The sequence below is a fragment of the Meles meles genome, chromosome 5 (assembly GCF_922984935.1).
Source record: "Meles meles chromosome 5, mMelMel3.1 paternal haplotype, whole genome shotgun sequence".
NCBI classification, from domain to species: Eukaryota; Metazoa; Chordata; class Mammalia; order Carnivora; family Mustelidae; genus Meles; species Meles meles.
Genome location: NC_060070.1, coordinates 9729726 through 9751863, shown reverse-complemented (window position 1 = coordinate 9751863; position 22138 = coordinate 9729726). Strand labels below are relative to the sequence as shown.

General features: G+C 41.8%; 1 protein-coding gene across 4 annotated transcripts in view; it reads right to left on the bottom strand.

The window, feature by feature from the left end:
- The window catches only part of SERAC1 (serine active site containing 1), a 59542-nt gene that overhangs the window by 15663 nt on the left and 21741 nt on the right, over positions 1-22138 (bottom strand). For all 4 annotated transcript variants that reach the window (XM_046006509.1, XM_046006510.1, XM_046006512.1 and 1 more), the window contains exons 7-12: positions 21003-21092; positions 19821-19952; positions 17048-17169; positions 15904-16032; positions 6144-6257; positions 3322-3484 (exon numbers count right to left, since the gene is read on the bottom strand). In XM_046006509.1, the coding sequence (XP_045862465.1) occupies positions 3322-3484; positions 6144-6257; positions 15904-16032; positions 17048-17169; positions 19821-19952; positions 21003-21092 (750 nt within the window). The remainder of the gene's footprint in view (positions 1-3321; positions 3485-6143; positions 6258-15903; positions 16033-17047; positions 17170-19820; positions 19953-21002; positions 21093-22138) is intronic.

Here is a 22138-nt window from a genome sequence, read left to right as displayed (position 1 = left end):
CTCTTGCACCGCTGGCGCGAATACGAACTGGGGCAGCCCCTGCTGAAAACAGTACGGAGGTTCCTCAGAAAGTTAAAAAAAGAAATACCATACAATCCTGGACTTCCACTACGAGGTATTTATGCAAAGAAAATTAAAAAATTATTTCAAAAAGATAATGAGCACCTCCTGCTTATTGCAGCATTATCTATAAGGGCCAAGATACGGAAACAACCTGGGTACATCAGTGGGTAAATGGGTAAGATGTGTGTGTGTGTGTGTGTGTGTGTGTGTGTGTGTGTGTAACAGACTATCACACAGCCATAAAAGGAATGAGATCTTTCCATTTGTGATAACAAAGATAGACCTAGAGGGTATTATGTTAAGTGAAATAAGTCAGAAAGAAAAACACAAATACCATATGTTTCACTTATACATGGAATCTAAAAAACAAATCTTAAACTCCCATAGAAACAGAGTCATACAGAACAAACTAGTGGTTGCTGATGGGAGGGGGATGGGGTGGTTTAGTGAAACAGGTGAAGGGGATTAAGAGGTACAAACTTCTAGGTATAAAACAAATAAGTCGCAGGGATGAAAAGTACAGCAATGGGAATATAGTCAATATATTACAATAATGTGTGGTGACAGATGAGAACTACACTTATGGTGAGCATTATATAATGTACAGAATTGTCAAATCACTATGCTGTACTCCTGAAACTAACATAACATTGAATGTCAATTATACTTCAATAATAAAAATGTTTTAAAAAGAAAAAGAAAAAGCTCGTGTGGCTATTTTAACACCAGATCAAGTAGACTTAAAGAAAAGGGATGTCCCCAGTGGGAGAGACATCATTTATTATTAAAAATGAAGAATTTACCAAGAAGAAAAAAAAAAAAAAACTGGCAGAACTAAAGGGAAAAACAGACAAATTCACATAGTTGAAAAATTTCACACATCTCTCAGTAATTCACAGAACTGGACAAAACACAATGAAGACCTAGAGAAGATCTGAGCAACACTGTCAGCCAACGCGGTTTAATTGTTATATGTTGAACACCTCACCTAACACCCACAGAGTACTCTTTCTTTTTAGGTGCACACAGAACACTCGCCACGACAGACCATACAATAGGCCATCAACTACGTCTCAATAAATTTCCAAAGACTAAAATCTTATACGATATGTTCTCTGAACACATGCAATATTAAATTAGAAATGAGAGACAGGATATCTAGAAAACAGCATTTATAAACTACACAGCATACTTTTAGGTAACCCGTGAGACAAAGAAAAAATTCACGAGAAAATTAGAAAATATGTCAAACTGAATAATGACAAAAATACAATATACCCAAAATGTGAGGGACGCATCTAAAGCAGGCTAGAGGAAATTTACTGCTTTAAGTACTGAATTGCAATGACCAGAAAACACGTCTTCAAATTCTTTGACACTATTGTCCGTTAAGAGGTGATGAGTCTAGGGGCGCCCGGGTGGCTCAGTGGGTTAAGCCTCTGCCTTCAGCTCACGTCATGATCTCAGGGTCCTAGGATCCAGCCCCATGTCTGGCGGGGGGGGGGGGTGTCTGCTCAGTAAGGAGCCTGGTTCCCCCTCTCTGCCTACTTGTGATCTGTCAAATAAATAAAGAAAATCTTAAAAAAAAAAAAAAAAAAAAAGAGGTGATGAGTCTAAATCCCTTCCAAATCTCCTCCCCTTGAATGCAAGCCAGCCTCAATGACTAGGTCCTAACCAACAGGCCGTGGCAGAAATGAGTTCCCATGCTTGATTACAGAAGGAAAGAGTTTATACCTGGCCCTCTCTGGGGACATTTGCCCTTTACACCTGGCCACCATGCTTAAAGGAAGTTCAAGCTGCCTGCAGAGGCGCCGGGAGAAAGGAGCCAATGTCCCCAGGCCCAGCTGAGAGCCCATACCAGTTTGCAAGCCAGGGAAGCGAGCAATCGTGAAAGTGAAACCTCCGTCCCACAGCTGCGCTGCCCCAGCTGACGCTACTTAGAGTGACGTAAGCCTTCACAATCAAATCTTGCCCAAGTTTCAGATTCATGACGAAAACAGAGGATCACTATTTTAACCAATGAATTTTGTGTTTCATACACAGCAACAGTACTTGAAACAAGAGGTTAAAATCAATGATCTAAGTTTCTACCTTAAGGATCTAAAAAGTCAGGACAAATAAAACCCATAGTAAGTAGTCCTTTATGGAAAAAGTTGGCTGATCCCTGAATGAGACTTCCTTAAATTAAAAACTTCCACTGATCAAAATTCTCTTAAATGTAAACCAAAAAACAAAGCAGAAACAGAAGAAAAAATGTAAATTCATAGTTTCTAATAAACATGAACATATGGATGTATATGATGAGCACACACATACGCAGATTTTTGTGTGTGTGCGTGTATTTGGACAGATCACCTTGCTTTTTCCACTGAAAGAGCCAAAAACCAAAGACACTCCAGGACCAACAAGCACACCAAGCACCCAGATCCTGGTCTGTTCCAGTCGATCTGCACTAAAATCTCTGCATTTCTGCCCAGAGAAATGAGCCTGGAACATGTTGTTATTCCAGATAGTAACGAATGCCTCCCAAAATGAGGTAGGCACATTGCAAGGACACAGGGAGCCAGTTTGTGGGGCTCCCACTAAACAAAACTGAGACAATCTGGCATCAAATGTTAAGTACAGTAATAAGTTATAAACCATTAAAAAACAGGAATCTATGTGCCCATACTGATGGGGGAGGGAGGGAGGGTGGGAGGAAGAGAGAGGCAAGAAGGAAGAAAGGAGGGGGACAGATGGAAGGAGAGAGAAAGAAGGGCTCTTTCTTGTAAGAAAATGCCCAATGCTGAAAAGCACACGGGAAGGCGTGCTGCAGTTAGGAAACCACCAATCTGCAACCATCACGCTAAAGGCAAGAAGAGGTGAGAATGTTCCGTAGACGAGGAACAGGAATTTACGCAGGGTCTTAAGTATCTCCCCACCATCAGTTTATTAGTTGCAAGGCAGGGACATCACTATTTATACCCCGAGTACATCTCTTGGTTAACCAAATTATAACTAAGATGATGTAAACAATTAAATGGTCATGATGGCAAAAACTGCTCCCCCATGACTGGCCCCACACCGAGTATCTTAGATATGGGCCATCCACATGTCTCAAGCAACTCTGTGCCTCTACGAAAATGACATGCTCTAAGGACCCATCAGCAATCCTAAGCAAAGTCTTAAGTCTATTAAAAAATTAATGTGTCATGAGGGGTGGAGGCGGGAGAAGAACAAAGGACCAAATCCAAAATACTCAGTACACAGAGGTGTTACCTGAGCGAACTATAGTAGAATGAAGATGTTCATTCAAAGCCATATTTCCAATGATACGCATTATATTTCTCTGTATTTTAGGACAATCCTTGTGAAGTTGGTACAGCCTCTGAAGTAGTTGCAAGCCTCCGTTTGCTTCAATTTGATCACAGTGTGTAGATATCTAGCAGAATAAATTAATGAAAGCTCACTTGACGTTGCACAAAATCACTAGCCAGGTGACCCAGCATGCTGAAGGCACAGCCAGGGAGCTCCTAGTCAAGAACAGAGACCTACCTGAAACTCTCATCTCGGCTGGCTGAAATAAATAAGCAAACCCTTATCTATGTGAGAGGTGCTTCAGAATCACTGAAAAAATTAAGGCATATCTCACCAGGACTTCTGAAATTTTTATTCCTTTTTTTTTTTTAAGATTTTATTTCTTTATTCAACAGAGAGAGACACAGTGAGAGAGGAAAGACAAGCAGGGAGAGTGGGAGAGGGAGAAGCAGGCTTTCCCTGAGCAGGGAGCCTGATGTGGGCCTTGATCCCAGGACCCCGGGATCATGACCTGAGCCGAAGGCAGACACTTAACCGACTGAGCCACCCAGGTGCCCTGAAATTTTTATTCTTATTGTGTAGGCATGGGTGGTTCAGTGGTAAAATTCTCTGTTTAGTTCTTGATGGGATGTGTAACCTGACAATGTCATTATTATAGAACTGTTTCAATTAACAGTGATACTCTGGCTGGCTTGACCTTAAAAAGGTTTACTATGCTTGAGAAAGCTGCCACCTGATAAACAGGAAGAAACACTCGAAGTGGCCAAGTTTGCTTCTACATCGAGAACTCTCGGAGACAAGCTCCATCTTCGGCCCCGCCCCCCGCCCCACACAAGCCCACAGCGTCGGGGCTCTCCTAAAACTCAGGAGTCAGAACACATTTTTTAAAGAGAAAGATCAAGTGGTGAAAATAAAAAAGAAAAAGGGGGAAAAAAAGAAAAGAAAAAGGGAGGTGAATTTTTAAGGAGAAACAAGAGAAAAGAAAGCCCAAGGAAATATGTAATACTATTGTAAGTCCTCACGATGTGCCAAGGTCACTGGAATGGCCTTGGCCTCCTTCCATTACTGGTTGGGACTCACTGATACATCACATGTAGCAACAATTTCCACTCTCCAAATTTTTATTGAATTTTATGACATTTTAAGTGCATTTAAGAGTATGTCTTTTAGACACACATCAGTGAGCTATGTAATGACTTGAGAGGTTTCTGGAAAGCTATTCCACACACTGTACTTTCCTGAAGATGCATCTATTGCCTTAGAAACTAGTCTTAAGCCGCAAAAGGTCCAGCTCATTTTCCTACATGCCCTTTTGAACTACAATGCTAATACCTCTGCTTTGTACTCAATTCCTAACCCCCACTGATGGAAACTAGAGAGACCAGACGCTTCTGAGCCATGTCTAATGGTTCCCAAAATTAAACTGGAGAATATAAGAGCTCTAGAATGGGGTTTCCCATGATGTGGGATGGACCACTTCCAGAAGCCTCAACCAGGGATGCCTGTTAAAATGCAGATTTCTGGACACAACCCCTTATCTAAAGATGACCACAAAACTTGCACTTCTAAGCATGCTTAAAAGTGATTTTTAGACATTCATGTTTGAGCACCACAAAGTTTGTTGTTTTTTTCTTTTTAAAATCAAGAAGGTGGGGCGCCTGGGTGGCTCAGTGGGTTAAAGCCTCTGCCTTCTGCTCAGGTCATGGTTCCAGGGTCCTGGGATCGAGCCCTGCATCGGGCTCTCTGCTCAGCAGGGACCCTGCTTCCTCCTCTCTCTGCCTGCTTCTCTGCCTACTTGTGATCTCTGTCTGTCAAATAAATAAATAAAATCTTTAGAAAAAATAAAATAAAATCAAGAAGGCACTAGGGGGTGCCTGGCTCAGTCAGTTGGGCATCCAACTCCTGATTTCAGCTCAGGTCATGATCTCAGGGTCCTGAGATCAAACCCCACGTAGGGCTCTGCTCTCAGCATGGAGTCTTGCTTGAGATTCTCTCTCCCTCTCTGTCTGCCCCTCTCCCTTCTCTCGCTCTCTCTAAAATTAAACAAAACCTTTAAAATAAATAAAAGCGAACAAATAAAATCAAAATATGATCATGACAGAAAAGTTGTCATAAATCCCCCAAAATTTAAAAACCATTAATATGGGGTGCCTGGGTGGCTCAGTGGGTTAAAGCCTCTGCCTTCGGCTCAGGTCATGATCTCAGGGTCCTGGGATCGAGCCCCACATTGGGCTCTCTGCTCCGCGGAGAGCCAGCTTCCTCCTCTCTCCCTGCCTGCCTCTCTTGCCTACTTGTAACCTCTGTCTGTCAAATAAATAAATAAAATCTTAAAAAAAAATTAATATATGCTCTGGTTAAAATTCAATAGTATGGTCATCCAAATATTTATGTTTTTTCTATATGCTACATCTCTAGCAGATGTTTTACTGGAAATTAACTACCTAGTAATATTATTTGGAAAAATGATCTGAGAAAGGCAGTAGAAGATAGCATAATTCAAAGGTCAATGCTATATTTTAGACAATGGATTGCTTTCTTTATGTGCAATTAAGATTAAATATATTTTTAGAAATGCTTGGCAAAAATGAAATACGTGTATTGGTGCTAAATTATGGTTATCAATTCTAATAACTAAATGGGGGGGAAGCAGAAATTTTAAAACAAGCAAAAAGTTTTTTTTTCTTCTACAAAAAATGAGGATTACTTCCCTTGAATGAGCCAACGTGTACAATTTTTTCATTGTGATCACAGAAACTAAACCACATTTTGAAAATGTAAGTTACCTCAGAATGTTTTACTAAAGCTTCTAAACAGAACATTTCCACTGTAGCTGAAGGAACTTCTCCAAAACTTTCAGCATAAGGAAGTCCATTTCCTCCAAAACACCATAAGCCGCCCTGAAAGATAATAAAATGTTTACTGAAGAGAGTGACTCATATTTTTTGTTTGGTAAAAAAAAATCCCTGAGCTATACACGGCATATTTTGGAAGCTGAAAGGGAACTAGTTATGCAAATTGTTGCTTACTCAGAACAGAAAACATAAGGAATCATTTCTAGAAGAGGCAATCTTCATGTTTTTCTTACTTCTTTCCTCTGTGTCCTCTTCTCTGAAGGTAAGAAGACTAACACACAATTCTTTATCAAGCAAGAGGAGCCCAGGGTTGAACATACGTTCTACTGTAAGATGACGCCAGCAGAGTCCACCTGAAGTCTATTACTCAAAATAATAATAAAGAGAAAAGGCAGTACTGGGAAAGTTTAAAATGAAGATAACCGATGACAATGATCAGTGAGCATTTAATTCCTCCTAAACTGAAATTCAAGTTCATATGGAAGAATAAACAGAAGAGCTAGGAAAACCATGAGACAGAACAGGGGTGTGCACTAGCCCTGAAAACAGCAAAATATAAGAGTAAAGTGCGAAAAGAAAATTTCAACTCTTACTATAGATCGAATGCTGATGTTACTAGTACACAATAATCACCTACAAATCAGTGGCAAAAATGCCAGTGATGCTACGGAAAAATGAGCAACAGTCATAAACAGAAAGTTCCTAGGAAAGGAAATCTATGACGTGAGGCCCAACAGCGCTCTTGTGAGAGGCATGCACGGTGACTCTACGTGGAAAACAGTCCTCGTCTATCAGAGGCGTGGGGAAGCCGGAGCTCCTATCACCGTGCTGCCTCCATGGAGGACAACTCAGGACAGCCGTCTACACTGCAGGCACCTGGGCCCTTCAACAGTTCATCCTACAGAGACACAAAAAGGCAAAGGGATGCAAGTACAGGTTTGTTCACTGCAGCAACGTTTGTAAGCAGGAAAGACTGAAAGGACTGCCCTTAACAGGAGGCGGGGTAAATCGCGATGGGACTCCCATAGGACGGAATGCTAGGTGAACATGAAAATCTGAGTCTCCTCATATATTGATAAGTACCAATCTCCAACACAAACCCTCAAGTGAGAAAAAAGGGCAGAAGAGCGTATCATATGCTACAGTCTGTGAGAGAGTAAGTGTAACCATGTGAGTGTGGGTGGGGGTGTGTGGGGGAGATGGAAGGAAGACTAATTACTGTACCTCCTTTGAAGCCCTTTGTAGTTGAACGAGGGGCTGTGACTGTGCACGGAGGCCACCTGCTGGTAGAAGAGCTCAACTACAAGGTAATGTTTTTCAAAAATGTGTACAGAAAGCCCAGCATATCCTGTAGGAAATATAATCCATAAATTTCTGCACTTTGAGCTAATGTATAGGGCCCATGGTTTAGTAAACCTAGTAAACAAAATGACCATTCTATAATTCTTACTCCTGCCATCCTCTCTGATGTAACATTCTGCTTTTCCAAGTTTAAACATGGTTTAAGCTCAAATATTTACGCTCTTTCAATAGAGGGCTGGGAAGGGACTAACACATTCAGAGTCACTCTAGCCTCTAGCAGACATAAGGGCAAATAGAGAAATGGTGGGCTCTGGGATGGGGAACTTATCTTAAATATCTACCACCACAACCTGCCTCCCCCAAATCCCTCTCCCTACCTCACACCCTCAAATCATCTGACCTCTAAGCTAAATGCTCCAAGGAAAGAAAAGGAAGAAGGAAAAAAAATTACCTAGGATTCTGCGTTTTTCTTGACCATTTTCTAAGTGGGATATAAGAATGCAGTTCCAATCCCGACCTCATCGGCAAAGCTTCGAAGGTATTTGTGAACCGGCAGATTGTGGGGTAGTAAGAAGCACAAGCAAAAGGAACGAATAAAAGGTGCAAACTCGTGGTGTGGTCATACGGATTATATGCCAATTCTTATTTTTTTCCAAGATTTCTTTTATTTATTTCAGAGAGAGAGTGAGCGCGCACAAGCAGGGGGAGCAGAAGGAGAGGGAGAGAGAGAAGCAGGCTCCCCAGTGAGCAAGGAGCCCAATGTGGGGCTGGTTCCCAGGGCTCAGGGGTCACGACCTGAGCCAAAGGGAGACACTTAACCAACAGAGTCACCCAGGCGCCCCCCTATATTCTCATTCTTAACACAAAAATAAAACACATAGGTTACTACTGCTTTATCATTGGATTAAGATAGAGCAAGATTACATAAATTTGTAAAAATTTAAGAAATGCCACACATCAAATTCCATAAATGCAAACTAAAAAATGATCTCTTAAGGATCAAGGAAATGAAGAGGAAAGAAAGATGACACTGTTAAAAACAATAATAAGGGTAAGGTATAAAAATTAGAAGGCAACCATAACAATAAAGCATAAGAGGAAATGTCAACTAATAAAACAAGTTACTAAAGAATTTATATCCGTATCATATATTAATTATGTGTAACAAAGCATTTTATGTATAATTGTTTATTATGATACTCAGTGTGAGACACAACATAACTGTGGATTAACATAGTATTTTCAAATGCATCTCAATGAGTTTATAAGAGCCAAATGACTTAATGCACAATAGAAATTTTCTTACCACATAACCTACAACTCTGATTAAACAGTATCTCCATTTTTGTCTGTCATACAAAAATACTTTGATTCATAACAGAAATATGCCAGTTGTTACTTAAGTATGTATATGTCTGTGCACAGCTGGCTCTCATGATTCATTCATTATTCCATAAATATTTACGGAGAACACACTGGGTGGGAGGCTGTGTCTGGTACTGGGGAGATTATTACAGCCTACTAGAAGGGAGTAATAGGATGAAGTAAGCAAACAAAGAAATATAGAGCATAATCACCAATGGGATGAATGCGAGGAAGGACAATAAATGCAATAAACGTTTGAGGTAAAGAGGAAGGTCTCTCTGTGGAGCTGACAAGCTGAGAGCTGGAGGACAAAGAGGCAACCATGTGACGAGCCGGATGGCAGAGAATCCCAGGCAGGGGGAGCGCGAGCGGATAAACACTTCGCAAGTTTAAGGACTGGACAGGAAAAGCCAGTGCGGCTGGAGCATAGGTGTGAGCATGAGGGAGAGTGAGCATGAGGGAGAGTGAGCCTGCGGGAGGGGCCGGTCAGAAAGGCGGTGAAGAAACAGATCCAGGTAAGCCGACACCGAGGGCTGCTAGGAGATGTGACATCTGAGAATGATTATCCATTTTCTTTTTTTTTTTTTTTAAAGATTTTTATTTGTTCATTTGACAGAGAGAAGATCACAAGTAGGCAGAGAGGCAGGCAGAGAGAGAGGAGGAAGCAGGCTCCCTGCGGAGCAGAGAGCCCGATGCGGGGCTCGATCCCAGGACCCTGAGATCATGACCTGAGCCGAAGGCAGCGGCTTAATCCACTGAGCCACCCAGGTGCCCCTGATTATCCATTTTCTTGAAACACTTAGAAATAAGCTGTCTTTGCTTTCTCTGTTACTTACAACTGATGAGATTTACTCACAACCAAAGCTGGGAGAAGGGGAGGGACAGGGAGTTTGTGGATGACAATGATGGGTTTTCGTCCCAACAAAGAATCCTCAGTGTGCACAGCTGTACGTCATGGGGAACCGCAGGACTGGGGAAGCCTGTCCAGCTACGGGAAAGCGAGCTTCACAGTTTCCTTTTTTGTGTAAGTATCTGTAGGTTTCTAAATCCTCGGTCATTAAAGCAATCTCCCATCCTTAAACCAATCTGTCGGTGTCTTATCATAAAACGTTGCTATGCTTATGCAGATAGATGTCAGAAGTGTCTTGATGCAAGGACTTCAGACCCTAATACCTAAGCTGATTTCAGAGAGACTAGGAAATTACAGGGGTGAATGATAATACTAAAACTGCACAATTTTAGCTGGGCTGTCCTTAAGCCAAGACCACAAACGCTTTGTGATGGGAAATCATTTCAAGGTACCACATCCACTGTTCTCCTGACTCTAGGCAGCTTTTCACAGTAGATGAAAAAGCAAACACAATCTAAAATGTTCAAACTGGGGTGCCTGGGGGGGCTAAGTTGGTTAAGAGTCTGCCTTCGGCTCAGGTCATGATCCTGGAGTCCTGGATCGAGTCCGATACTGGGCTTCCTGCTCAGTGGGGAGTCTGCCTCTCCCTCTGCCTCCCCTCCTCCTCCCTGCTCAAGGTCTCTCTCTAATAAATAAATAGTATCTTTTTAAAAAGTGAATAAAATGTTCAAATTTCTGCATCTCTGGTTGCTTCCTTAGGCTCTGAGTCACAGACACCTGAGGTCCTCTAAGAAAGGTTGAAATTTCAGACAAGCCGACTGACTGCAAGTGTCCAGACAGTAACAAAAACAAGATAAGACTGAGAGCTGGATCCTGACACCAAAGAAGGAATGCTCTTGATGGTAACATCTGGGATGGTGTAAAGCCAAGGACCACCCCTCCCTGTCCCCCAAGTGCCCAGCAGAATTGTAGTCAGCGAATTCCCCGGGTGGGCAGCGGAAGGCTGCCAAGGGTGTAGCCATGAGGAGGGGACAGCAAAGCTGGGAAGTGCTTTTGCTCTCTCCGACCCAGCTCTCCCAATGAGCGGAAGGAACAAAAGGAGGGATGGCAGATCACTGCCGGGGGCGGGGAGCAGGGGGAGAGACAGTCTTGATACTGCTTCTCATTGTGGGTCCCTTTGTTTTCAGGTGCATAAAAGCTAATCTCTGGTGTTTCTGCATAAAAATTCACAACCTCAGAACTCTGCAATGTGTGCAAACCAACCATGCTTAGAAATGGCGATCATTCTAAAACAGGAATTGTTGACCCAGGGTCCTCCTTAAGCCTGGGGTAGACAGAATTCAGGGTAGGGAGGGCATATGCTTGGAGGGGAAAACGTTATGTCTTTATCCCTGACATCTCACAGAAATTCTGCATGGCATTCAGTTGAAAACACAGACAGTAAACCTATCAACAGTAGCAATCCGTGTGGCTCAGATGTTTTCCTATCCCATCTCATCTGCAGCAGCTCTCCCAGAGTAACGCCAGCTTCTTCCTTCCTTTGAATGCCACCTGCCCATGCTCACACTGGTGGCCCACACGTGACACTGCCATCTGGTGTCCACCCACCAGCAGTTCTCTGAGACCCAAACATGGACAGACTAGTCCTCAGTTTAATATTATTACTCAACCAAGCAACAACAGCATTCACACGGATGGCTTTAAAAAACAAAATTTAGGGGCGCCTGGGTGGCTCAGTGGGTTAAAGCCTCTGCCTTTCGCTCAGGTCATGATCCCAGGGTCCTGGGATCGAGCCCCGCATCGGACTCTCTGCTTGGCGGGGAGCCTGCTTCCTCCTCTCTCTCTCTCTGCCTGCCTCTCTCCCTACTTGTGATTTCTATCTGTCAAATAAATAAATAAAATCTTTAAAAAAAAAAATAAAAACAAAACAAAATTTACACATGGAATTGAACCACAGGAAATTGCAATTTTTCCCAACTCTGTCCCTGAAAGAGTCTAAAAGCAACACTTGTAGCAACGAGCTAGCTTACACCCAGAAGTTGGTTTCCAACAACCACTGGCCTGGAAGGAACCAGGGCTTCTTGAAGATTTGGCTGACTCCAGAGCTGGGGCACAGAAAGTTTAAGATGGAGCCTAGAACGTTTTCTAAGGCCAGACAGTAAGGAGATACTCAAAAAATAATGGAGACAATTTCAAAACACATGGGAGGCAACCTGAAGGAGTACCCATACCAAATCTGTGACACTGAGCATCAGTTTGAAAAGTAGTACTGGGTTATAATCTAGTGAAAAAAATAATAATCCACGAGCCCCTGGATCCGTGTGTCAGGAAGGGAGGAAGGAGGAAGGAAAGCGTTTCCTTACAGTAGACAGAGTAAAGGGGGATTGTCTGAGTTGGGCAGGCGGAGATCATCATTTTGCAACCACCCAAGAATAACCATTATCAGGCACAATTTATTCAAAGGATACTGAAACCATCGTCTGAAAGTTTGAAGAGGAACAGGATAGACTAACAGCCTCAAACATCTCCTCTCCCCTCAGATCCTATTTTCATTATAAACAAAACATGTATTAACATCAAAGCAGAGAAACCTGGCAAGGTAACATCAGCAACAAAGGACCAACTGGCCTCCTGTGTTTCTGGATGTGGCAGCAGAGTGGGAAGGACACAGGTCACCTCCACTCTGTTCCTGCGATAAATGCAGAAGCAGACTCTAATCCTGAGGACATGTGCAACACACTAAACTGAGGACACTCTGCAAACCGCTACTCTGTAGTCTTCAGAAATGTCAATGACATGAAGACTAAGAAAGGCTGAAGCACTTTTCCAGATAAAAGGAGACATGACCATCAAGCACAATGTTTCATCCTAGACACAGATCAGACTGAAAACAAACAAAAAACAATAAGCTGCCATAAAAGAATTACTGGGATACTTGGCAAAATTCAACCATGGAGTTTATATTAGAGCACAGTATTCTATCAATATTAAATTTTTTTTAAGATTATTTATTTATTTATTTGACAGAGAGAAAGATCACAAGTAGGCAGAGAGGCAGGCAGAGAGAGGCGGGGAAGCAGGCTCCCCGCTGAGCAGAGAGCCTGATGCAGGGCTCAATCCAAAAACCCTGAGATCATGACCTGAGCTGAAGGCACAGGCTTAACCCACTGAGCCACCCAGGCGCCCTCAATGTTAATTTTCTGAGTTTGATATCTGTACTGTGGCCATATTTCAGAATGTCCATGTTGTCAGAAAATAGATGCTTAAGTCTTTAGAGGCAAAAGGACATCACTTCTATGTCTAACTCTCAAATGGTTCATGGAGGAAAACAGTAAATGTGTGTGAACAGACATATAAATAAATTCTATCCACAGAGAGATGGGGAGTAAATGGGGGGGGCAGAAAACAAATGGGGCAAAATTGTAATAATTGGTGTATCTTAGTGAAATGTATCATTTCTACAATTCTTAAAGTTTGAAATTACTTCAAAATTAAAAGTTAAAATATCTTAAACTTCAACTTTGTTTTAAATGTAATGTTATTTAACGTGTCAATAAGAAGTACATGTATTATAGCACAAAAATAATTTTTGGTAAGAGTATTTCAATACAATTGGTTTCCTTTGTAATCCTATGTACTGCGTTTTACGCATCTAGAAATGACTTCACTAAATCACCAGAAGGGGGGGGTCCATGGTATACAACGGTGAGGAAGGCCGGCTCTAAAACCAGACAGCTCTCAGTTATCTGCCCCGGCCAGGTCATCTCTTGAGCAGGTAGCTCTATATAGAAGCAGCGTATTGCCCCTTGAAAGATGCCTGGAGACGACAAGGCAGCTTTGGCAGATCTCTAAGAACCAGACGGACAACCCTCCTATCTCTTCACTCACAACTTCTTGGTAAGTAAAAAAAATCTGAGGGCGCCTGGGTGGCTCAGTGGGTTAAGCCGCTGCCTTTGGCTCAGGTCATGATCTCAGGGTCCTGGGATCGAGTCCCACATCGGGCTCTCTGCTCAGCGGGGAGCCTGCTTCCCTCTCATTCTCTCTGCCTGTTTCTCTGCCTACGTGTGATCTCTGTCAAATAAATAAATAAAATCTTAAAAAAAAAAAAAAAGACGTGCTACTTTTGTTTTTTTAAAAAAGGCGTTCACCTCTTTGGTTAGGTTTATTCCTAGGTATCTTACTGTTTTGGGTGTAATTATAAACGAGACTGACTCTGATTTCTCTCACTGCTGCTTCATTACTGGTGTAAATGTAACAGATTTCTGTATGTTGATTTTGTATCCTGCAACTTTACTGAATTCATGTATCAATTCTAGCGATTTTTTGGTGGAGTCTTTTGGGTTATCTATACAGAATATCATGTCATCTGCAAATAATGGAAGTTTTCCTCTTCCTTGCCAAATAAACCTCACCAAAGAGGTGAAAGACATGAAAGAACGTAAACCCTCAATCAGAATGGCTTTCACGAGTGAAGGCAGTCTTCCTCCAAAGGTGTGAAGGACCCTGTCGAGCCCTGGGAGAGCTCTGACAAGACGACACGTACAGCTGGGCGTGCTGGCCTGTGCCCTTCTTTTTTTTTTTTTTTTTTTAAAGATTTTATTTATTTATTGACAGAGAGAGATCACAAGTAGGCAGAGAGGCAGGCAGAGAGAGTGAGAGGGAAGCAGGCTTCCCGCCGAGCAGAGAGCCCGATGTGGGACTCGATCCCAGGACCCTGAGATCATGACCTGAGCCGAAGGCAGCGGCTCAAACCACTGAGCCACCCAGGCGCCCTCTAATGAAATATAATACAAGCTATTTTAAGACACAGCCGTGTTCTAAAGAAAATGGGGACAGTCTGAAAGCAGAATCTTCAGCGGAAGCGGTGAGCACTGGGCGGCTTCTATAAAATGCGTGCAGGCTCCTTGGACGGGACTTTACCACTTGTTCAGAGCAAGACATGTGGTTTCGGGTCTCACGTTCAATGGGAATTAAACCTGAGATATATATAGAAAGGCAAGGCCCTGGAAAGCTTATCCTCTCTCTAAGAGAGTCTAGAAAACTCTGCCCACCAGCCCATGAAAGCAATGAGAAGAGTCTGTTTCTGCTTGGGACTCTGGATGAGAAATCAACCCTAAGACTATACCATCCACAGATGTGTCTGAATTTACACTCCCCACGTGCCACAGGAATCCCAAACCAGGGAATGAATACCAAACTAGTTCAGCAACAGTGAAATCCCTGGGGTATCCGATGGAAGTAAGCACAAAGGCTGCTCTGGGAGGACAGATTTACAATCCAGGGTACTTGGGACTCCCACAGGAAGTGATCTGTTCAGCGAAAGACAAATTCACAGTAAAAATACATAACCCATGTCAACCCACAATCTAATACAAGAGGGTCAATGCCGCCCCAAATGGTAATTAACACCTCAATAAACTAAAATAAAAGAAGACTCTGAAAGAGACTTTAAAATTATCTTAAAAACGACAGCAAGAACAGAGCCCAGATGGAGGAACAGGTCAGTATGTGAAAGACGTGATGGCAGCCAGGAGGCAAACGGACTCAGGCTGTACTTGAAGCGACAGCTCGGAAGTGCAGATGGGCTGAATGCGGAAGGAAGGAAGAACAGGAGCTCCTAGCCGTGTTAGCTCGAGCAACTAGGGGGCTGCTGGACGCCGTGCCATTTACCCGGATGGAAAGGCGAAAGGAAGGAAAGCTTGGCAGAGGAAGGGTGGGCTCAACAAGTTGAGTCTGGGACGTCGATTAGACATCCAAGCAGAGACAACAAGCAGGAAGTTGAGGGTTCAAATCTAGAGCTTGGGTTAGAATGTAGGATCAGAGGTACCCATCAGTAGCATGTAGATAATAATTAAAATCTTGTAAATTAGTATCTATTCATTCTTCCAGATGTGACTTCAGAGTCCCCTCCATGGAGCCTTACGTGACTTCCTAAGCAGAGTGAAGGGCTCTCAGAGTGACCTGTAATCTCTCTCACACCTTCTGGGATTTTGTTTATTTACCCGTCTCCCCACCATCACTGACAGGGCCTGGCACACAACCAGGAGCCAACACGTTTATTCTGGTCCTGGCTGGTGACTATTTTAACGTTCTACGTGCGAGTCCCCGGCACGGTATCCTAGAAAGGGTGGGCAGGCACTCCAAAATATTTACTGAATGAAGAAATGAGCTAACCTTCTGAGCTGCCAGACTTTGACTGCTTTCACTCAGAGCCAAAGATGTAAAATACTGGATACACTCATCTAGCTCCGTTTGAGGTAGAGAAGCCAGCAACTGTCTGAGCTCTTCTTCAATGGAAGAATCCTGTCATAAAAGGAAAGAAAGTCTTCATAATTAAGCTCCACAACTGAGCACAACAAAAGTTCCTAAAGAATCAATGCCAAAACAAAAGAGCAGGGATAAATGAGTGCTTTTAGTCTTGAAAACTGTGGCCCACTTAAGTACATAGTGAATCACTTAATTCTGAGTTCTGTACTTCTGCCTGCTGCCTCAGTCTGAGAGCCCTAAGGCAAAGTTTAGCTCTTGGCTCAAAATGGATTATTACACTCTTTCTACCTAAATCTTGCTTCTTTAAATCCAGAACTCATTACTATCTGATTTTCTCTAATAACTTACATCTAGCATATCCATTTTTCTATTTTTCAACAACTGATTCCAAGTTTTCAGATTTCATTTTCTAGGAAAGCCTCCGAAAGGTGCTGAAGCAGCACGCTCTAGTACCTATTAGAGGTTAGTAATTAATATCTACGTGGGCTAACGCATTAATATCTATATGCAGTGGTTAGTAAAAACCTATGCAGAGTGATATATTAATACCTACAGGTAGTGGTTCTCCGGGGGCTTTCTGCGCCCCCAGGAAACAGTCAGCAGTGCCTGGAGATAGTTTTGGTTGTTACAACTGAGGGGATTGCTACCGGCATCCAGCGAGTAGACCAGGGAAGCTGCTAGACATCCTGCAGTGTACAGAACAACCTTCCACAACAAAGACTGATTAGGCCCGAAATGTCAGGACCATTGAGAAAAACTGATCTAGAGCAATATTAGAACTAGGGACTAATCCATCAATGTTGATTGGCTCTGAAGTTCCCCACTGGTGTACAGAGACTCACGATGCCCAAATGGGGAAAATAACACAAGAGAAACATCTCCTGGTAAATCAAGAAATCTCTGTATAGGAACTACAATTTCTGGTTAACGTCTAGTTTACCTGCTTGTGAAAAGTAGCCGACAGACCACTTTTTGAATGGTTACTTTGCACCCAAAGTGAAGATGAAATACGAATCTATTTTTCACTCACTGGACGATTTTATTTACTTACTTCTTTTAAAGACGGCAAAGGAGGTGGTGGGAGAAAAAAGCGAGGATCACTCTCTTTGCTTCGTGCCAAGCCAATAAGAGTTCTCAGATCACAGGCTTGAGCAATAATCCTGTACTGGTAATCTATTGAAAAAGTATGTTGTTAGCACCCAAATTAGCTTATAGCTGTTTTAAGAATTAAATGCACACTTAATTTTTAGAATATAAGTTTGCGATTCAAAATTTCCCAAGTCTCTTTCCATAATTACAAATGCATTTACATACCGGTAAGCCAGATATCCAACATTTCCATGCCTGATCTCACAATTCTCCTCAACATATATGTAGGTATATTGCGGTCTAATCTTTTCGAAGAACTGAACTTCAAATGTGAAAACTGATAGGTCAGAACAGGCTGAACTGCTTCTCCTTTTCTTTGTAGTAATTCTAGTGTTTAAAAACTGTTTTGAGGGCGCCTGGGTGGCTCAATGGATTAAAGCCTCTGCCTTCGGCTCAGGTCATGATCCCAGGGTCCTGGGATCGAGGCCCGCATCGGGCTCTCTGCTCAGTGCGGAGCCTGCTTCCCTTCCTCTCTCTCTGCCTGCCTCTCTGCCTACTTGTGATCTCTGTCTGTCAAATAAATAAATTATCTTTTTAAAAAAATAAAAATAAAAAAATAAAAACTGTTTTGATCACTACTTAAAAAACCTGAGGTTGCACTGAGATCTATGTCACTGGTACGGCGTGGTGATTTGCATCCCGTGATGTCCATGAGTAATCTGAGGTTCCAGATGGTTGTTACTGTGTTTGAACCTTCATGATTTAGCCAGTCCAGCCTTTATGTATTGCTCTGAATGACTGTGTCCCCACCCCATTCATAAGTTGAAATTTCCCGATGTCATGGTATTTGGAGGTGGGAACCTTTGGAAGCCCCCATGACTGGGATACTGTCCTTATAAAAGAAACCCAGAGAGATCCCTTCTCCCCTCTGCCACATGAGGCCACACAGTGAAAAGCCGGTCATCTATGAACTAGGAAGCAGGTCCTCACCAGATATCAAGTCTGCTGGCACTATGACCTTGGGACTTACCAGCCTATAGAACTGTAAGAAATAAATTTCTATTGTTTGTAAGCCACCTGGTCGACAGTACTGTTACAGCAGCCCAAATGGACTAAGCTATGAATCAAAAACAAAATTACAACCACTGAGGCAGACATAATTTTAATAATGGCGGTTCATAACCTGGGTGAGTTCTTTAAGATCAAGTGGGGAACTTTCCCAGAATCTATGTGCCTGGGCTCTAACTCTGATTTTTCTGATACAGTAAGTCTGAAATGGAGTCCTGGAAGGCAGACTTTTGTTTTAAGATTTATTTATTTTGAGAGACAGAGAGAGAGAGATAGTGTGTGCACAAGTGGGGGAGGGGGGCAAAGGGAGAGGAAGAAGCAGACTCCCTACTGAGCAGAGAACCCTATGCAGGGCTCGATTCTAGGACCCTGAGGTCATGACTTGAGTTGAAGGCAGATGCTTAACTGATTGAGCCACCCAGGCACTCCTACATTTTTAAAAAGATTTTTATTCTCAGTCTTCACTCACAGTGAAAAAGCTTGTAAGTTATATAATATTTTATATATGTGCATATATACACACACATATATAAAATAAGTTATTGTAATTAGAGACAACTGGGTGGCTCCGTTGGTTGGGCATCTGCCCTTAGCTCAGGTCATGATCCCAGGGTCCTGGGATCGAGTCTCATATCGGGTTCCCTGCTTAAGGTGAGCCTGCTTCTCCCTCTCCCTCTGCTGCTCCCACTGTTTGTGCCCTCTCTCTCTCTCTGTGTTAAAAAAATAAACTCTTAGAAAATATGTCTTTAAAAAATAAAAATTAAAAAAATATAAGTTACTGTGATTACAGCCACCAATCAATTCAACTTGTATGGAGGCAAAGATCTTATTCTGATACTTTTATCTGAAAATATATTTTTGTTTACCCCATTTTATTTATTTTTCTAAAAAAAATTTTTTTTAAAGATTTTGTTTATTTGACAGATAGAGATCACAAGCACGCAGAGAGGCAGGCAGAGAGGGAGGGGGAAGCAGGCTCCCCACTGAGCAGAGAGCCTGATAAGAGGCTCAATCCCAGGACCCCAAGATCATGACCTGAGCCAAAGGCAGAGGCTTAACCCACTGAGCCACGCAGGCGCCCCTGTTTACGCCATTTTACAAGATGACTCTGCAGACAGAGGACACTTCAGTCCCTGTACCACAATCACAGCAGATCTGAACTCTTGCTCATGTACTTTTACTGCAGAACTTGCAACTTTTAAATACAATTAAATACTTTAAATCTTCCTTTAAAAATAATACACACAAATCAGGTACATTTGACTCAGTATTAGAGCAAAGTAAATTGTCGAAGTAAAAACAAGTATAACTCTATGGTGCGGCAAGCAATTAAAATATATTTCGTTAAACATGAACCAAAAGAAAATGCAAATACAGAATTAGGCTATCACCATCAGCACCAAGAGTTTCGCTCATCAGGTAAGACTTCGTTCTGGTAGAAAGTTACACAAATACATCTTCCTCAATTTTGAGCCTGTTCTTATCAAACACAGCTGGCTACCAGGCCAGCAGTTTTCTACTTTCTCTATCTCTGGAGTTTCTTTCTCAAAATTTTCATATTCAGATTTCCTGAATCATTTTCCTTCCCTGACATCTCCTTTCCGTCCCCTGGTATCAGCAAAAGGAGCAAGCAGGTGGCATGTCAGGGGCTCGGAGGGCCGTGTTACCGTGCCAGTGATGGGTCTCCGACATTTCCTGCACCGCCTGCAGCCGCGCGGCTCTGTCCCCCGACTGGCTCTTCCTCAGGAGCAGCCACACAGCACACTCGTGATCCTCGACATCAACTGTACCAAAGGGGTCTTTGCAAAAAGAAAAAAGAAGACAACATGAACAGTGTGAACAGTTAAAACATGTTATCCTCCCACTTATTTAGGAAGATAAGTTGTAAGCACTTGAAATCTACAATAAGAGACTGAATTCCATTTCTAGGTACTAATAGTGACTGATAGGTTTGCTCTAGTTCTGTCATATTATTTTGTTAATATTTATTTTGTAGATTATCAGGTGCTTTCGTTTTATATACTACGTTGCCTTCACAACCTCGTCTCTTTTTTGTTGCTGCTCTTTTTACATATGTTTACAACTCTATTTAATAAATTTCATGTTTCCATATTTGCTTAATCTATATGGATGTGTATTTTTTCTCTAAAACATGTGAAAGGAAGTTGCAGATGGAATATTTGATCCCTCCTCAGTCAACCCGCATCTCCTAAGAATAAGCCTGCCTTCTCCAATATACTCACAATGCCATGACAACACCCATGTACATTAATGAAAATCTTCCAAAACCATCTAAAATCCAGTCTAACTCCATATTCAAATTTCTCCAAGTGTTCAAAAATTACCTTCAGTGCTGTTCTTTAAAACCAGGGTTTGATTAAGTCTCTTTAGTATCTTTTAATTCTTGAAAAATTTCTCACCTTTCTTTTTCATGATGGCAACTTTTTAAAGAGATCAAGTAAGCTCTTCCATATCTAGCTCTAATTGCAGATTTGTTTGTAAAATCTACATTATTGATGCAATATTCTCACTACGAGAAAGTAGGGAGTGATTTTCTAACAAATTTAAAATTTTAAAGCACTTAAGAGAAAAGGTTATATTTAGTCTCAATATTTATTTATAATTATCTAACAATAATACATCCACAAAGTGGAAAGAAGACTGTCCAAGGCAAAATTAAAATCACCCTTAAAATTAAATATAGCCCAAGAAAATAATGTCACTCAATTTTCCATAGCTATAATAAATGTCAGTATAAGAAATGGGATAAGAAAAAAAGATCTCAAGTTGATCATCAAATGACTTTCAGATCACTGATAAAGACTCCAAGTTAAATATTTGATACTTACCAGCAAATGGGCCACGCAGTATCTTGGCTGATGTTGCCAATACTTTTCTTACCGCTTTGTGAAGCTCCTTTCTTGCCTGGTAGGTGATTCCTAATACGATTACAAATTAAGATAAAACCAAGTATATACTCTTAATGCTACACTTCCCTACTTTGAAGAAAAATGCATAAACTCTAAATTTTTTCAAAAAATATAAAAGTTTTTTTAGGGTCACTATCAAAACAACTAAAACCATTATGTGAACACAGAGGTCTAGATCCCAAAATAAGACTGCTCTCCAAGTCCAGAAAAAGGTTAAAAACTAAACAAAAACAAAAACACTAACTAAAGCTAACAAATTCGCAGATGTGACATAAGATCAGCTACATTCAGGAAAATGTCCCTGAACAACAGCGCTTCCCAAACTGAAATTTGGAGATGCCTTCCTATGGAGATGCCCTACTATGGAGATGAAGCTTTGCTATATGGATAAATTGTAAACTATAAAAACTATCTGTGTAATTGAAATTGTAACACACTAGGTGAGACAATAAATACAAACAGGACAGATGGCGATTTATACAGCTGTAGAAAGGGAAGAGTGGAATCTGCCCCACTCAGAGAACATAATGTAACAGGTAAGGTTAGTCTAGCCAACACTACAGGAACAGGCAGCTGTAAATCAAGGGTAGTGACTCACCAAGCTACCCATACTTTGATGAAAAGATAGGCCTCTGCTCTAAAAGTTCATGTTCATCAAGCAACTGTCTGGTTACTAATTAGGTTTTCCTGTGACCTAAATACAGAGAACAGGAATGTTCGGGCTAGTAAAGACAAGTTTTCCAGCCTCCGTGACAAACTCTTTTTTCCCTCTTTAATAAGTTGGTATTCAGATTTATGAATCCATGTCATGATTTTAGTTTGCATGAATAAATCCCTTGAGGCCCAGAATATAACTGAGCTAAGTGACAAAATCATGTTTCTATACTTGGAGAACTGAAGGCCAGCCTCTGACCCGACCTCCACTACGGTGTGGAATTCCAAGTTTAGATTAAAACAGCCGGCTAGGGAGAGTTGCAAACCGGAGTTAAATATGGAAGTCCAAAATCTGGTCTTCAACTACTTCTTTAGGAACTTGGTCCTCATAGGATCTGTTG